This window comes from Jaculus jaculus, chromosome 19, assembly GCF_020740685.1.
Source record: "Jaculus jaculus isolate mJacJac1 chromosome 19, mJacJac1.mat.Y.cur, whole genome shotgun sequence".
Lineage (NCBI taxonomy): Eukaryota > Metazoa > Chordata > Mammalia > Rodentia > Dipodidae > Jaculus > Jaculus jaculus.
This window is the reverse complement of record NC_059120.1, coordinates 1,606,080-1,621,610: the sequence shown is the minus strand read 5'-3', so window position 1 is coordinate 1,621,610 and position 15,531 is coordinate 1,606,080. Positions and strand designations below refer to the sequence as shown.

General features: G+C 37.9%; 1 protein-coding gene across 17 annotated transcripts in view; it reads right to left on the bottom strand.

Moving 5' to 3' along the window:
* Lrrc7 (leucine rich repeat containing 7) overlaps positions 1 to 15,531 on the bottom strand; it is a 468,470-nt gene that overhangs the window by 186,781 nt on the left and 266,158 nt on the right. The window contains exon 8 of one of the 17 annotated variants that reach the window (XM_045138037.1): positions 13,351 to 14,870. The exons of the other annotated variants lie outside the window; for them this stretch is intronic. Within the exon in view, the coding sequence (XP_044993972.1) occupies positions 14,864 to 14,870 (7 nt within the window). The 3' untranslated portion in view covers positions 13,351 to 14,863. Of the gene's footprint in view, positions 1 to 13,350; positions 14,871 to 15,531 lie in introns of those variants that run through there. 17 annotated transcript variants of the gene reach the window in all.

Genomic DNA, 15,531 nt, shown 5'->3' with positions numbered 1-15,531 from the left:
AAAAAATCCTGCTTCTATTAGTTGTAGTAAATGTTAAGCAAAATAAATAAGTGAACAAATACATAAATGAAAAGAAACATAATTTTAACATCTTTATTGTTTAGAAAATATATTTTGATGATATCAAAGTGAACAAACTATGTGGAAAATTTAACTAAATTCATAATTCCTTAATTGTACCTTACTTGTACTTATGTAAGTACAAAGAATGATTCTGGAGTCATGGGAAGTTAATTACACTAAAAATTTAAGAGACAGAAAGAATACAAAATATTTACATAATTTTTATTTTTATTTATTTTTTATTTTTTAAATTTTAAATTTTTTATTTTTACTTATTTATTTGCAAGCAGAGAGAGAGAGAGAGAAAGAGAGAAGAGAAACAGAGAGAGAATGGGCATGCCAGGGCTGTAGCCACTGCAAACAAACTCCAGACACATGTGCCCCTTGTGCATCTGGCTTACGAGGATCTTGGGGAATCAAACTGGGTCCTTTGGCTTTGCAGGCAAATGCCTTAACCACTAAGCCATCTCTCCAGCCCCATAATTTTATTTTAATGATAACAAGGAGTTTTTACAAATAACTTAGGGTTAAGAATACATTTGGTTTTCCTTCTCACCTTTGAATCTTCAATATTCTTGTTTTATATTTTAATAATCTCATGTTCATTAATTATTTGTGCACTTTCATGTGATTTCTAATTTGCTTTTCAGAAAGCATGCCTGGATTCTCAATTTTTAAAATCTTTTAATTTTTTTTAGTTTCTAAAATAAATATGCTAATATTCTTCAAATCTACATTAGGGTAGCTGTCAGAAGTAATGAAGTCTAAAATAAAAATAATGATGGGTAACAAATCTACTTGCATGAGACCATTGTTAAGTGAGCTTCATAATTAAAGCTCATTTGAATCAAACAATGTAAAGGATGTTAAAGTTTAATTGTATTCTTACTTAGTGGTAATTATATTTGTAAAAAGTAGATCTTGCTTTAAAATAGTCATGATTTCTACCATAGCTTCTTCAGAAATATAATATTTCTGAAGCTGAATTTAATTGAGGAAGGATTAATTGTGTTCAATGTACACACACTTGGCTATTTCCCCAAGTGGAGGAAAGATATAAATCCTCAAGTCATAGCTGCCACTGTGCAACAAAACAAGTTCATTACCTATGCACTTTACTTTTGGTCCACATGGGTGCTTCACTTTCTACATCCTCTATAAAGTAAGCCTTTCATTTGTTAACCAAATAATATTTTTAACTAGATGAACCAACATCTTTTGTATCATGTCTGGTGTTGGGCACAAGGCTAAGGCTTGGGATGATGGTGTCTTCAAGTACTCACATCCTCATAGAACCATTACAAAATTACCAAACAGACACTGATGGTTACTATGATGTTGTATCAGACAAGCCACAGATAGTCCAGGACAGCAAAATCAGTATAGACCCTGCTCTGGAGTTTATGTCCTATTAGAAAATTCAGAAATTAAGCATACAGGAAGTACAAGTTTTAATTTATTTTTAACTGGTGCCAGAAATCTATGAGAAATGGTAACTCATTGCCTGAGATAGAAGGCTTCAGGCAAGACAGTGTTGAAGATAACACTAAGAGGTAAGAAAGAGTTCACCAGATGAAGTAGAAAGGAAATTCTTCTATCTGTTAAAGTACCTGGTATATCCTAGAAGTGGAGAAATATTTCCTCAACAAAGTTCTCTTCCAATAAGAGATCAGAGGAAATCTCATTTCTTTTAAAATCCTTGCCCAGAAAGCCATGGACATTTTTCCTCTAGAGCAACTTGCTCCTTGAAAAGTCTGGTTCAGAAGCGCATCCCACTAAGTCACAGGCCATCTTTCCAATGTCAGCCATATTGAGTTTGTACACTATGCGCATCGTTCTGAGGGATGGAGAAACTGACATAGGCAAATTGGATGTCAATGTTCACTTCCTGCAGGAAGACCAATGTCTCAATAACATGCAATGTTCCAATGAAGCAAAACTGGCCTTTTCTTTATCCCTGTTTTTAAGAGCATCACCACTACCCTAAAATAATGGAAGTCTGAAAGCTATGCTAAATGTATGTATGTTCCTCCATCACCTTCTAAGTCAATGCTTCTGCTCTTTTTCTTTTTTATGTTTTTATTTATTTATTTGCAAGGGCAGAGAGAGAGAGAGAGAGAGAGAGAGAGAGAGAGAGAGAGAGAGAGAGAGAGAGAGGGCAAGAGAGAGAGAGGGAGGGAGGGAGAGAGAGGTGGAGGAGAAAGTGTGTGTGTGAGAGAGAAGAAAGGAGAGAGAGAACGAGAATGGGTGCATCAGGGCCTCTTGCTGCTGAAAACTCCAAGTGCATGTGCCACTTTAGGCATCTGGCTTTATTATCAAAAAGACTTTGCACCCTGGTCTGGGTTCCCTGTATGGACAGTGTGCAGGTGGGCTTAGTGGTCTGAAAATCTGCTTCTCTTTTTCAGATGGGAGCTGGACCTGAGGAGATAAATGACCCAGTGCACTCTACTCTGGCCTCAAAGGAATTGGGGAAATGAGCAAGAGTGCTGCTTTCTCGGTGAACCTGATATCAGCACAAGGGTGAAGGAGATAGGCACCGAGGACACCCAACACCTTCCAAAACAGACATCCAGAGGCTCCTAAGAGCCTATCACTGAAATAGACTTAAAATGCTTCCAGCATGGCTCAGGGAATTTTGCGGAAGAGGAGGCAGAAAGATTGTTAGAGCCACAAGTTGGGACATTTTGCAGAGACATTACATCTCTCCCGAACCCCCTCCCCCACCCATAATGCATGACTCACAGTCCCCATGGGGTTGACCTGCATCCCCAACAAGGAAGGCCTCTTCAGAAAAGGGGCATGGAGGAGGGAAAGCATGATATGATACCAACATGTGTTGTTTACATACTAAATATGTCCATATCTAATAAAAACAAATAATATATATATTATCTATCTATATTATCTATCTATCTATATCTATCTATCTATCTATCTATCTATCTATCTATCTATCTATCATCTATCTATCTATCTATCTATCTATCTATCTATCTATCTATCTATCTATCTATCTGCAATAAAGAACCTTTAACTGCTAAGCCGTCTCTCCAGACAGTTGTGCATGCTCTCTCTCTCTTTCTCTCATCTCTTGAATGTAACTCATTTACTTGTTTGCCACTGACTTACTTCAGCCACTCTGACTGCTCAGATGACTCACCCAGACATTCATTAAGAGTTGCCACTAAGTGGGGTCTGCTTCCTGCTTTTCTAATCCACACATCATTGTCATCAAGTTAATCCCTAAAATAGTCTGATCATGTAGTCCTTGTCTTGAGAAATCACATTATTTCAGGAAAAGTTCCAAATTCTTCTACAGTGAAGTCAAACTACTTAAATATTTGACAACGGATTGCTGGTTTTACTGCCTACAACACCCTTTATGCAGTGTCATCTACAGCAATACTGAGGTATGCACAGTATCCTAAATAAGCTATATTCTCCTGCAGGGAAATTTTTCTGAGAGATTTAGTTTTAGAGGTCAAGAGATTAAAGAGCTTTGCTAAACACATTTCAGAGGATTTCTCAAACGGAAGAAAAAAAAATATAACAGAATAATTGCATTTTTATGAGAATTGTTAGAGAAAATATTCATTATGACTTCACTTCTTGGAGGAATATTGTATATTACTGAATTTCAATTTTTATAGATCAAAACTGACACAGCACAAAATTTAGTTCCCTGGCTTGAATGTAGTCAGCATGAAGACTGTCATGTGAAGCTGAGCAATGGATAATGACTCTGTGAGAAGTTTGTCTATAGCATCAGTGAAAAGAATGGGGAGCAGGTGATGTGTGCACTGTTTCCTAATCTGAAACTTGTTAAAACACATGGATTATGAATACCACTGTCAAGACCTAAACTACATGGAAGTTATATTAAGGTAACTTTTAGTTGCACTTAGCGGGCCTGACCCAAACAGAGCACTGGTTCTCTCCTTCCCATACCAGCCATGCAGACTCTTCTCAGGAGTTCTATCATGGTAAATTCTAGTTGTGCATGACAGGTCTGAACCAACTAGAGCACTGGGTTGTCCCTTCCTAAAGTAGCCATGCAGGCACCATGGCTTGGTAGTTACAAACGTCTGGCTTCTGCAACCCAAGGCCAAATCTGATATACTGTCTTTTGTTATGTATCTTACAGATTTGGGATGGTTTTAAAATTTCAAACATTTGACAAAACATGAGAAGAACACAATTTCAAGATAATCTTGAAGTGATATATCTTGAAAATGACAAGCAATTCAAACCTCAGTGTTTACAGTTTTGTGGGGACATAATACATAACAGTAGGGAATGGAAGGAGGCACAAGCAGTCCTCAGATGGCAAAAGGCGCAGAGATTAGCTGCCTCAGATCTCTTCACTGCTGACAATTGGATATGAGGGGACACATTTCAAATCACAGCCATAGTTTTATGGGAACACAGGCATGCTCATTGGTTCACATCTTGTTGAGTCCTGCTTTGTTTCTACAGTGGAGGGACTGCGTACACATGCCCTCACAAAAAGGAGTTCTATCCCAATAAACTCAACATAATCTGAAAATACTATACATCAAGAAATATGCTAATATTCCTAACATTCAGAACATCCTGGCCTTTCCCAGTTTATCTTAAAAATGTTCAGACATGAGATTAGCCTGTGGCTGAGCAAAGTAAGTTTACACAAAGCCTATACACAAGAAGGTCTTGACGTGGCATGCAGGTTTTAAGTTCTCTGGCTACCTAGAGCACTGTGGTGAGCCCACTAGTTATACTCAAGATTGAGCAGCTGCCAGAGAGCCAAAGCTGACTGCTTGAGCACTATATTTAGCTAGGCAAGAACAATAAAAAAGCTCAAAATCTGAAGTCTGATTTCTACTGAATGTGTATCTCTTTCACTGTATTAGCTATACTTGTAATGAAGACTCCAGGTCCTATAGATTGGAAACGGACACTGTAGATAGTGATGGCTGTGAGTTAGGGTGATAGTGACTTGTTGGGTATGGTAGGCTTGAGTGCATTTTATTTTATTTTATTTTATTTTTTTTGGTTTTTCAAAGTAGGGTTTCACTCTAGCTCAAGCTGACCTGGAATTCACTATGGAGTCTCAGGGTGGCCTTGAACTCACGGTGATCCTCCTACCTCTGCCTCCTGAGTGCTGGGATTAAAGCATGTGCCACCTCGCCTGGCTTGAGTGCATTTTTTAAATCTACTGCTAGCATTTGGAGTTTTGACAATTGTGGCCTTTAGGAGTCTTAGCAGCTGAATCCAAAGGAAGGAAAGCATAGGCCCTAGTGTTGGCAGTTGTTGCCTGGCCACCACCACACAGGCTATGGCATTTCCTGGTGTTGACAGTTGTTGTTTGACCACCACCACACAGGCTATGGTATTTACTGGTGTTGGCGGTTGTTATCTGTCCACCACCACACAGGCTATGGCATTTCCTGGTGTTGACAGTTGTTGTTTGACCACCACCACACAGGCTATGGCATTTCCTGGTGTTGACGGTTGTTGTTTGACCACCACCACACAGGCTATGGTATTTACTGGTGTTGGCGGTTGTTATCTGTCCACCACCACACAGGCTATGGCATTTCCTGGTGAACACAACTCCACTAAAGGCAGCTTTCATAAAGGGCTCATAACCACAATGAAGTGTATTTGAATAGGGATAAAACAAAGGATCTGTGAGTCTAATAACAGAGCTGCTGAGGCCTCTGTTATGGTGATTATATTTTCTCTCTATTTCTCCTACCTAGAGATCAGAAAAATAGAAATTTCTAACAGCCAATGTCCCACCTTCAGATAATATCAAATTTAAAACAGAACCAGCTCACAAATGGCCAATAAGGTTCTCTGCTGGGCATGCATCTGCTTTCTGCAACACTGAGCAAATTGAAGGATGGTGGCTGGAGATATTTGTTAGTCTTTGCAGGTACATAACCTCTTTTACCCTTCCCAAAGCTAATGTGTGGCTTTTAGGACTATGTGGTGTCTGTGAAGTGAGTACTGGGCAGTCATGTATGTTCTCTTCACTTTTTCAAGATTTGCCAAAAGGTGCTGACCGTGGAGACCTGCCTGTGGCCTCAGGAGCTGTGGCAGATTGTGGCATTTGTGATCATTGGCAGCAGCAATGGTTTAAGCTAACCTGCTCTTTTGAAATTGCTTTTGCTTGGTTTCTAAGTTTTATCTTCCATTTATTCAGTGTTCTCTTCTTGATCTTACTAGCTTTAAACCACCAAGGTTGGTTATTGGCTCAGTATTGTTGCAATATACTGCAGCCTCCACAGGCAACTAAGAATTTGATGACTTTGAAATACAATTTTCCAAATTACAGATTTTTAAAATAAGTTTCAGATCTATATTTATCATTTATAGAATGAGTAATTTGAATATTCCACACATACTTTCAATTTACCATGGTGAAAACAAGATTAGTTATTTCCCCAGACCTTTCCCTATTTTCTAAATGTTGGTTTTACCTAAAATTAAAACTTATGAGGTATTTCTTTAGCCATGGTCATGCCATCTTCTTCTTTCTCTGATATCTATCACTTAACTTCACAGCTCTATCTCAAAAAATCAGTTATCTCCCCCATCGATGATATCTCTGTCTTGTTAACTGGATCTTGTTTCCATTCCCCCATTCCACAACCTACTCTCCATGTACCAGCCATAAAAATCTTTCTAAACACAAACCATAAAATTTAAGTCATTTAACTCTCTATGACCCAAAAGAAGTTTCTTTCAAAGTGACTCACATGATTCTGAACTTTTAAAGAACATTTGGAAATGCTAAGATATAATTACCTGAGTAGTTTCAATTGTGGATTCATGCTGGTCCACAGTTATACATAATAGATACCATGTTTGGTCTCTGCTTTAAGCAGAAGGAAATTATGCTAAAAGGGCATTAAAGATTTAAAGTCCTCTGCCCTCCTAGTAGAGCCACACATAAGATAAATTGATTCTATGACATATTCATTCATTAAACAGATATTTATTCAACAGCTGCTATGTACCATGTCTTATTCTAAGAGTGAAGACTCTGATGTTATAGGGATACCATTTTCTTGGGGGAGATAAAAGTAGGTCATTTTGGTAAATGCTATTACTGAAGTGCAAGAGGAAAGAGTTGTGGGAGGTCTGCTAGAGCACTCAGAGAAAACCAGTCTCAAGGCCTTACTGATGTTGGGTAATTTAGATAAGTGCTTACCAGTGAGCTATACCCCTGCCCAAGGAATGCACTCTGAATAGCCAACATTTTAGTTTGGAAGTAAGTGAGAAAACAGTGATGTAATATAGCATCTTTCAAGACAGCAGTCATGAATTCTGGATTTAAGAATTGGGGTTAGAGCTAGGGTTACTTTCTGGGATCAAAACTGAGCTTTGGAATTTACTGTTCATGTGATCTTGAAGAACATATTCTTTATTTCTGAAATCCAATTTCCTTGATTTAAACATGTAATCATGTTGTGTTATGCATCTTGAATGAGTGAGTAATTATAAATGCTCAAGCATGGAACATGGCCTGGGATCATTAATGTTATGATGTTATTAAGAAATGGATATGGGCTGGAGAGATGGCTTAGCTGTTAAGCGCTTGCCTGTGAAGCCTAAGGACTGCGGTTCGAGGCTCGATTCCCCAGGATCCACGTTAGCCAGATGCACAAGGGGGCACACGCATCTGGAGTTCGTTTGCAGTGGCTGGAGGCCCTAGCACACCCATTCTCTCTCTCTCTATGTCTCTTTCTCTGTCTGTCATGCTCAAATAAATAAAATTTTAAAAAAATATTAAAAAGAAAAGAAATGGATGTTAGATCCAAGCACTAGATTAGAAACAAAACCTTTCTATATGACACAACCTAATCAATATGTTTTAGACAGGAGAGAAATGAAGGCCCAGAGGCCAGTCTTTGATCAAATGTGTAACAACTACCAAGAGAGCTTCATGTTATCTATCCAGAGCTCACCAAACATGCACCAGGTGCCTGTGCCTAGCAAGAGATGAGCAGAGAGCTAGTAGAGAGGCGAGAAAGTAGGACAGTGGCTTTCTTCACGAGAAGTGTATATGGTAGGATCAAAGCAACAGTGTGGGAGGTGCATGTAATACAGTGGGAGGGAATGACCAAGATAGTTATAGGCCCAAGGACTTAGATGCAGACCACCCATGAGATCACATAGAGACAGTTCTCCAGGTAGATTCACCCATTTCATTAATCTCTCTTACTTTAATTTTCAACCAGTTTGGATACCTGTAAAATAATACATATGATAAATCAATACTCATTGAATTTTCTTATACTGACCTGGCTAGGTATACAATCAACATCAAGATGAAGAATCAAAATATTATGAGTCCAAAAGCAGCCCCCTTTCAGCTCCCATTGCTACCCACTCCACAAAGGATTGCCACTGCAATAATTTCTGATAGCAGTTTTGCCTCATGTTGTACTATATGCAAATGAGAACACATATTCACTGAGCTGTTTTTTTCCCCTCAAAATTCAATTTAATTTGGGTGGTATCCATTCACCTGTATCACAAGAATGACAGAAATCTGATGTAATAAATCACGAAGCATCCCATTTCTACAATAGCCACAAAGAATTAAACATTTTGTAATATCCCTAATAAAGAAAGTGAAAGGTCTCTACAATGAAAACATTAAACCAGTGAAGGAATTGTGGAAGTAGCAAGAAATTTTTTTTTTTTATATTTTTCATTCCTCAGTTCTACCTGTCTACAAGATCTCCTTCCATTCAGGACCAACTCAGAACCAGCTCTTCCAGTGAGCTTTCCAGCAGGCTCTTAAAAGCCTAAGCAGATGCCTATGTCCCACAAAACCAGAGGAGGCTGTGGGAGTCTTCCTCCTTAGCTCTTCCACTTTACTTCCTTGAAGCAGAGTCTTTCACTGAACCTTCTGCTTTTTTGTTGTTGTTGTTGTTGTTTGTTTGCTTGTTGTTCTTACACTTACTGACTAGAGTTTTCAGTGATCCTTCTACTGCCCTCTCCCCCAGCACTGGGGTTATTGGCATGCATGGTCATACCTGCATTTCACATGGGTGCTAGGGATTGAAATCAGGTCCTCATGTGTGCACAGTGAGCACTCTAACCCACTGAGCCTTCTCTCCAGCCCCAACCTGATGTTCTGTTCTGTTCATATCGCGTGAAATGGATGCGTCACCAGCTAATTCTCGTCACCTGGCTGCTTGTTTTGTAGTGAAAATACTTAGGATTGACATTTACAGCCCATTAGAAAAAAAGCATACAGTATTACTAACTGCAGTTGGAACTTAAAAGAACCAGTTGAACCTTCTGACCTATATCTTTCTGCTTGGCCTACCCAAAACCCCAGTTAACTAGTATTTTCCTTTCATCTTCTATGTCTTGGACTTTTTAAAAAAAATTGTACATGGAAGTGTGAATATAGAAAATTTGTCCTTTGTATATCGATTATTTCATTTAGCTTCATGACCTCTCCAGTCACCCATACTTTTCAGATGGCAGAATCACCTTTTAAAAGCCTCATACTTTTTCTTATATGTGGCATTTAGGGAAATAAATGAATATAAAAATAAAGATGATAGGTTAGGGATGACCATTGGTTACATTTGAATGTGACTCTGTGTGTTGTCTGGAAAATTATTCTCAAATAAAATTAGAGCCACAGAATGAAGCCCTGATTTAAGGGCTTCTGGAAGAAGTGTGATTATGCCAGCCTTTCCCCATGGATTCCAAGAATAGCTGCACTCTGTTGAATGTCCTTTGAACTCCATCCCACAGTAGTGTGTTTGCTGGCATGTGGCTGCTGACCCTCTGATGAACCAAGGATAGCAACGCATGCTCGCTTCTAGACTACTGCTGTAAATGACACTTCATTTCCCACTAAGACTGATTTTGTCATTGTAGGGACATTGATGATTTGGTCTATAGCACTTGTTGATACTTTCCTGACCCTCTGTACAGCACTTCTACTCTCATAGTTAAGTCTTACCCTCCCATGTTAAAACTCTGCTTCTCGTACCACTCATCTCCTATCCTGCCTTTCCCCACAACCCAGACCCTTTGGTGCTGGGCGAGGTCCTGCAGTGTGTGCCCCTGATAATAGACAGACACTAAGTTCCAGCTTCCTCTCTAAGCCCAGAGGGTCAAGTCTCATACTCCATCTGGGTTTTTTTGCTGCTGTCCTGTAATAACCTCCCTGGCCTTCTTCCCTCATCGTCTTAGTCTCTTTGGTCATGAAATTCTTGTGTTCTGTTTGTTTAATAACAAGCATTATGCTAAGTGAAAGATGCCAGACAACAAAAACTGCATGTAATTTAATTTATGTGAAATGTGCAGAGCAGGAAAACTTATGGAGACAATAATCAGATTAGTGCATGCCTGGGGCTGGAATAAGATATGACGGAATTGCAGAATGATTGTGAATGAACAGAAGGGATTTGGGCAGAGTTGACAGAGACATCCAAAACTGGATTCTGTTGGTAATTGCACAGCTCTATAAATTTACCACAAGTATTGAAATGCATAATTAAGATGGATATACTTCATATTCACAACATAAAAATATCACTAACACTGTTTTAAAGATATAGTTCCATAGCTCAATGAACTGAGAAATAGTTTTTGTTCTTTCCTTACTTAGTACCCTGGCTGCCTATAAATTCTTAAAAGTTATCCCTTTGCTCACAAATCTGACTTAAGTTCTACTGAATACCCTCTCATCCCAACTACACTATTGTCCGCAAAGTATAGTCTGGCCACATGATATGAATCTATTTGGGGAGCTCTCCCCAGCTATGATGATTTCTCCTTCCTTGTTTATCTAATTTTACATGGTCAGTCCTTTGTGATATGTTTTCTCTATGTCTTTTTCTTCTGCCACTTTTAGGTTCAAATGTGTTGTCTGAAAGAATCCTTGGTCTCCATATCTTTGTAAATCCCTTTTTGGCTTTCTTAGTCCTAAGGAATAAGTATATTTCTGTACTATTTTTCTGTATCTACCACGTTTTTCAGAATCCTGTGTGCTATATTCTGTGGCACATTAGATTCTATGTGTCTATATCTCCCATCCCCAAGATGGAAGCTACTGAATGATCAGGCTCTCCATATTTGTGTCTCCATCATCAATCAGTACTCCACACAGTCAGCCCTCAACATATACTGGACTGAAGCAAATGTTTATATTTTCTCCAAAAATTTTCCAACAGAAAAGGTAATTCAGAATTGAGATTTTATATATTGTGATTATGTGTAAAATACAGCTGAAATTAAAGCAAGATGATGCAGCATGCATGTTCTTGGTTGCGTGTGCAGTAGTCCTGCACTGACTGAAGACTTTACCTTAATGAGACTTTGAACATGTATGTGGTTCTCACATCCTCAAGCTGTTCTACCTTTTTGTTCTGAGCTTGGTATCTTTACTGTCCTGAAATCTGTATGCCATGCAATATTGTTTCCTTGTTTTTTTATTTAACTTTTTTTTTATGAGAGAAAGAGAGAGCACCTGCTCAAAACAGAATTGGCATGTCAGGGCCTCCAGCCACTCAACTGAATTCCAGACAAGTGTGCCACCTCGTGCACCTGCACAACTTTGCACGTGGGTCACCTTATGTGTCTGGTTTACATGGGAACTGGGGACTTGAACATGGCTCTTAAGCTTCAAAGGCAAGTGCCTTAACCACTAAGTAATCTCTCCAGCCCTTTCTTTTGAGACAATGGTTTCACCATGCTCAGGCTGGCTTGGAACTCACCATGTAGCCCAGAGTGTTTCAAACTTATGACAATCTTCTTGTCCCTGCCTCCCAATGCTGGGATTATAGGTGTGCACCACCACACCCAGTGCTTATTTCTTCTTTATGCTAATAAAAGCAAATTATATTGATACAGCATGGGCGTGGTGGTGCATGTCTTTAATGCTAGCACTCAGGAGGGTGAGGAAGGAGGGTCTTCACAGATCTCACAGAGGATCTTCATAGACTTCAAGGCCAGCCTGAGACTACACAGTAAATTCCAAGTCAGCCTGGACTAGAGAAAGACCCTACCTCAGAAAAACAACAAAATCTAAAAAAAAAAAACAAAAAAAAAACACAAAATCCAAACCATTATGGCTTCTTTAAATTTTCTTTTTGACTAAAATTTCTTAGAGGACCCAATTTTTGTTTTTAATTTGAGTTTTTTGACAAAGTTTGACAAAATGTGAATTTGATAATTTTTCTACCAAGAACTGACCTCATTTAAAAGAAGTACAAAGTGGCAGACCCTAAATTAGTGAAATTTTATATGAATAAAAATTATATGGATAAGGGAATATGTGTAAGAAATTGTAGCCAGACTTTAAAGACCTATGAATGCTGAAATGCACAGAGAATCTGCATTCTCTCAAAGACACTCCTGCAAGTCTGAACACTTCCTTCTCTTCTCCAGATGTCAATGGAGGTGGAAGGCAATTCATCGTGTTATATCATCCTGGGAGTTGGTGTAACTTTATGAGAGAGGAAATAGTTTTGTTGTCTTTGGAAAATGGTTAACCACGATTCACTTTCTTCTTAAGGGGTACTTTGGTAGGTGGTCATTATTGAGTATATTTATCCAAATTCTGGTTTAATATGTGTTATAAGTATACATGAATCAACAAAATGAACTTCTAAAGGATATCTCAATAAAAGTTATTATTTCCTTAACAATGAAGGCACATTAACACCCTTTATTTTCTTACCATTTGCCTGTTTTATAAAAATAAATGCTATCATTGAAAGTGAATTGGTAAAATAAACAACCTAATATTTGTTAAATTAGTGTGGCTTCTCTTAGAAGAAAATACCATATTGACACAGACATAACTTTAGAGTCATTAACACCTGTTGAAGAATTAGTGGTGACATATTGCATGAAAAGTATGAATCATAAAATAGATACAGTGACATTTAGTTCAACTTTTTTCTTATACAGTCACTGTAGATGAAGATTAAACCACTTTGGCTTTGACAACAGTTATTAATTCTCTAATTTCTTTTCACTTAAAATCTTGTATCTTACACATACAAGCTTTAAATTGTTAAACATTCCCACAAGACCAGAAGGACAGCATGGATTTATTGCTCACAAAATAATTATCTAAGTGCCTGCACATTGTAACTGCAGCTTTAGAAGAGTTTTCAGCTTTCACAGCAAAAAATTCAGTTTTCTAGGAATATTAGAGAAGCAGAACAGCAATAGTTCTGCAATTTTTAAAGCTAATGTCAAATCAAGTGTCCTAAATTATCTCTAAAATAAATTTTAGAATGATAAGTGTTGGTGGTATTTGCAGGGTATTGAAAATTCATGAGAACACATTATGTAACTATAATAAGATTATACAATTTATGTTAAAGAAGTATGAGAGATGTATAGTTTGTGTACTTACAATACCATATACCTTTCAGAACAATTTCTGTAAGCTATATGTGATTATGTGGAAGGATGAGAGAAAGCATATGGCACACATAGCTATAAATAATGCTATACAAACACAATTAAGTAGATTCATGTAATTTTACAAACAGATCTTCATAAGTATTCAAAGAAAAACCAGACTTACACAGTTTTGACAAAAAGAATCAGAACCCACTTTCATATTCACATGTGGTCATACAAAGGTTTGCATCTGAGAATACAATTTCATATTTTATAAATTTTTCAAAGCAAAATGCATAATACAAGACTGAAATATTCAAAAAATTGCATCTTGACCCTACTACTTAGGCTTTTCATAAAATGCCATATAGTTTGCTATTTTCTGGATAGTAAAATGAAAAAGAACAAAGATATAGGACAAACTTTGAACTCAATTCATCCTACTTACATTGCTTTTATAAACAAATTCCTCTAATTGTCTTTAATCAAGTAAAATCTCCAATAAAACTTATACATTCTTCCAAAGGAGGTTAGGTTGAGCCCAAGGATGAACACACTGCATGGTACCAGGCAGACCTCTGTATGTTGAACAGCAAACTTCAGTAAGCAATAGGTACTGCTTCTAATCATATGGGATGTTGAAAGTAAGTGCATCCATTATGCCAACTGTTCTTTCACAAAAGTGACATTTTGTGTGCAAATAAAGCCAATGTAGTAAATCAGCAAATGTGTTTTATAGTGATGAAATAACTTTCCCATTACATTACACAATATGAAAGGATACATAAAATGAACACACCAAAAGCATTCACATATTGACCTGTGACCACTTGGGAATAATCTTTCATTATGCAAAGTAAGTTTACAATGGAACACCAGGCAGAAAGACTTGGAATAGCAAGTCTCTGAAGAGCTTAATAGATTACAGACATTCTCTTATTTACTGATTTAGATGATTTTCAAATAATGGCTTATGTCAATGTATTTAAAATATCATACGAAATTATAAGAAACACCAGTTTTACATAACAGATAACAAAGAAAATTTGATGAAAGATGATATTAATGTTTTTCCTGAGACTGATAAAACCTCATATTCACTGAAAGTTATGGTGACTGAGAACACTTGAAGAAAAGTCAGATCTCTCTGCTAGTCAGGAATGTCATTGTTAAATTTTAAGAAAGACCAAACATTTTGTATACACGAGGCAGTAAGAAGGCAGCCTCCATCAGCAGGTAGCACACCAAAAATGTTTGGTTTCATGACAGGGTTTGGGAGAACTACCTCTCCAAAGGCTACTCGTACTGACGCTCCTGACGCTGCCATTTCTGGAGCCCGGAAGCTGCTGCCTCCACATCCTCTGCTGTAGGTGCCACTGAATAGTCTCAGGCGAGTGGGCAAGGGGGACACTCTGGATCTTCAGATGCTAAGATGAGAAAAATCAATTTCAATGCCCAAAAGACGGAACTCCTAAGGCAGAAGGTGACTAAAATATTACCGATTGGCCTACAACACAGGGAGAAAACTACTCTGGTTTAATGTAATTGCATAGAAATAGTTTTTAAATAAGATTATAAAAAAAGAAACACAGCACGAAGAGTAGCAAAAATATTATATAAAAGGGAACCAGGAAGTTAAAGTCCCAGAGGAAGACAGAACATGTGCTTTACTCCTGAAGGAGCCAGCAGACCTTCCCCAAATGATTCCCAGCTATGAGTCTCCTCATGAAGACAGCGCCTCGTAGAACCAAGGAGTGCATGTTCATCGAAAGGAGCCATTCCACAACCTCAAGCAGTACCCATGCCTGCTTCACCATGGCAGAAGATCAGGCCAGGTCCATTGATGCTTTTCCCTGAGTTTCAATGTGAAACTTGCCCTGAAAAGAGCAAAACTGCAAATGTATCCTATCCTGTAGAATTTTCTTCTCTCACATTCCCATATGTACAATAAGTCAGTTTAATCATGTAGTGTTTTAAAAAGATTTTATGTAAGAAAGGCATCACTTGATAAACATACACGTTTATCAAAAATATACCTCTAAGAGAAGGTATTATATACTTCATTAGGAGAATCCTGATTGCTGGACT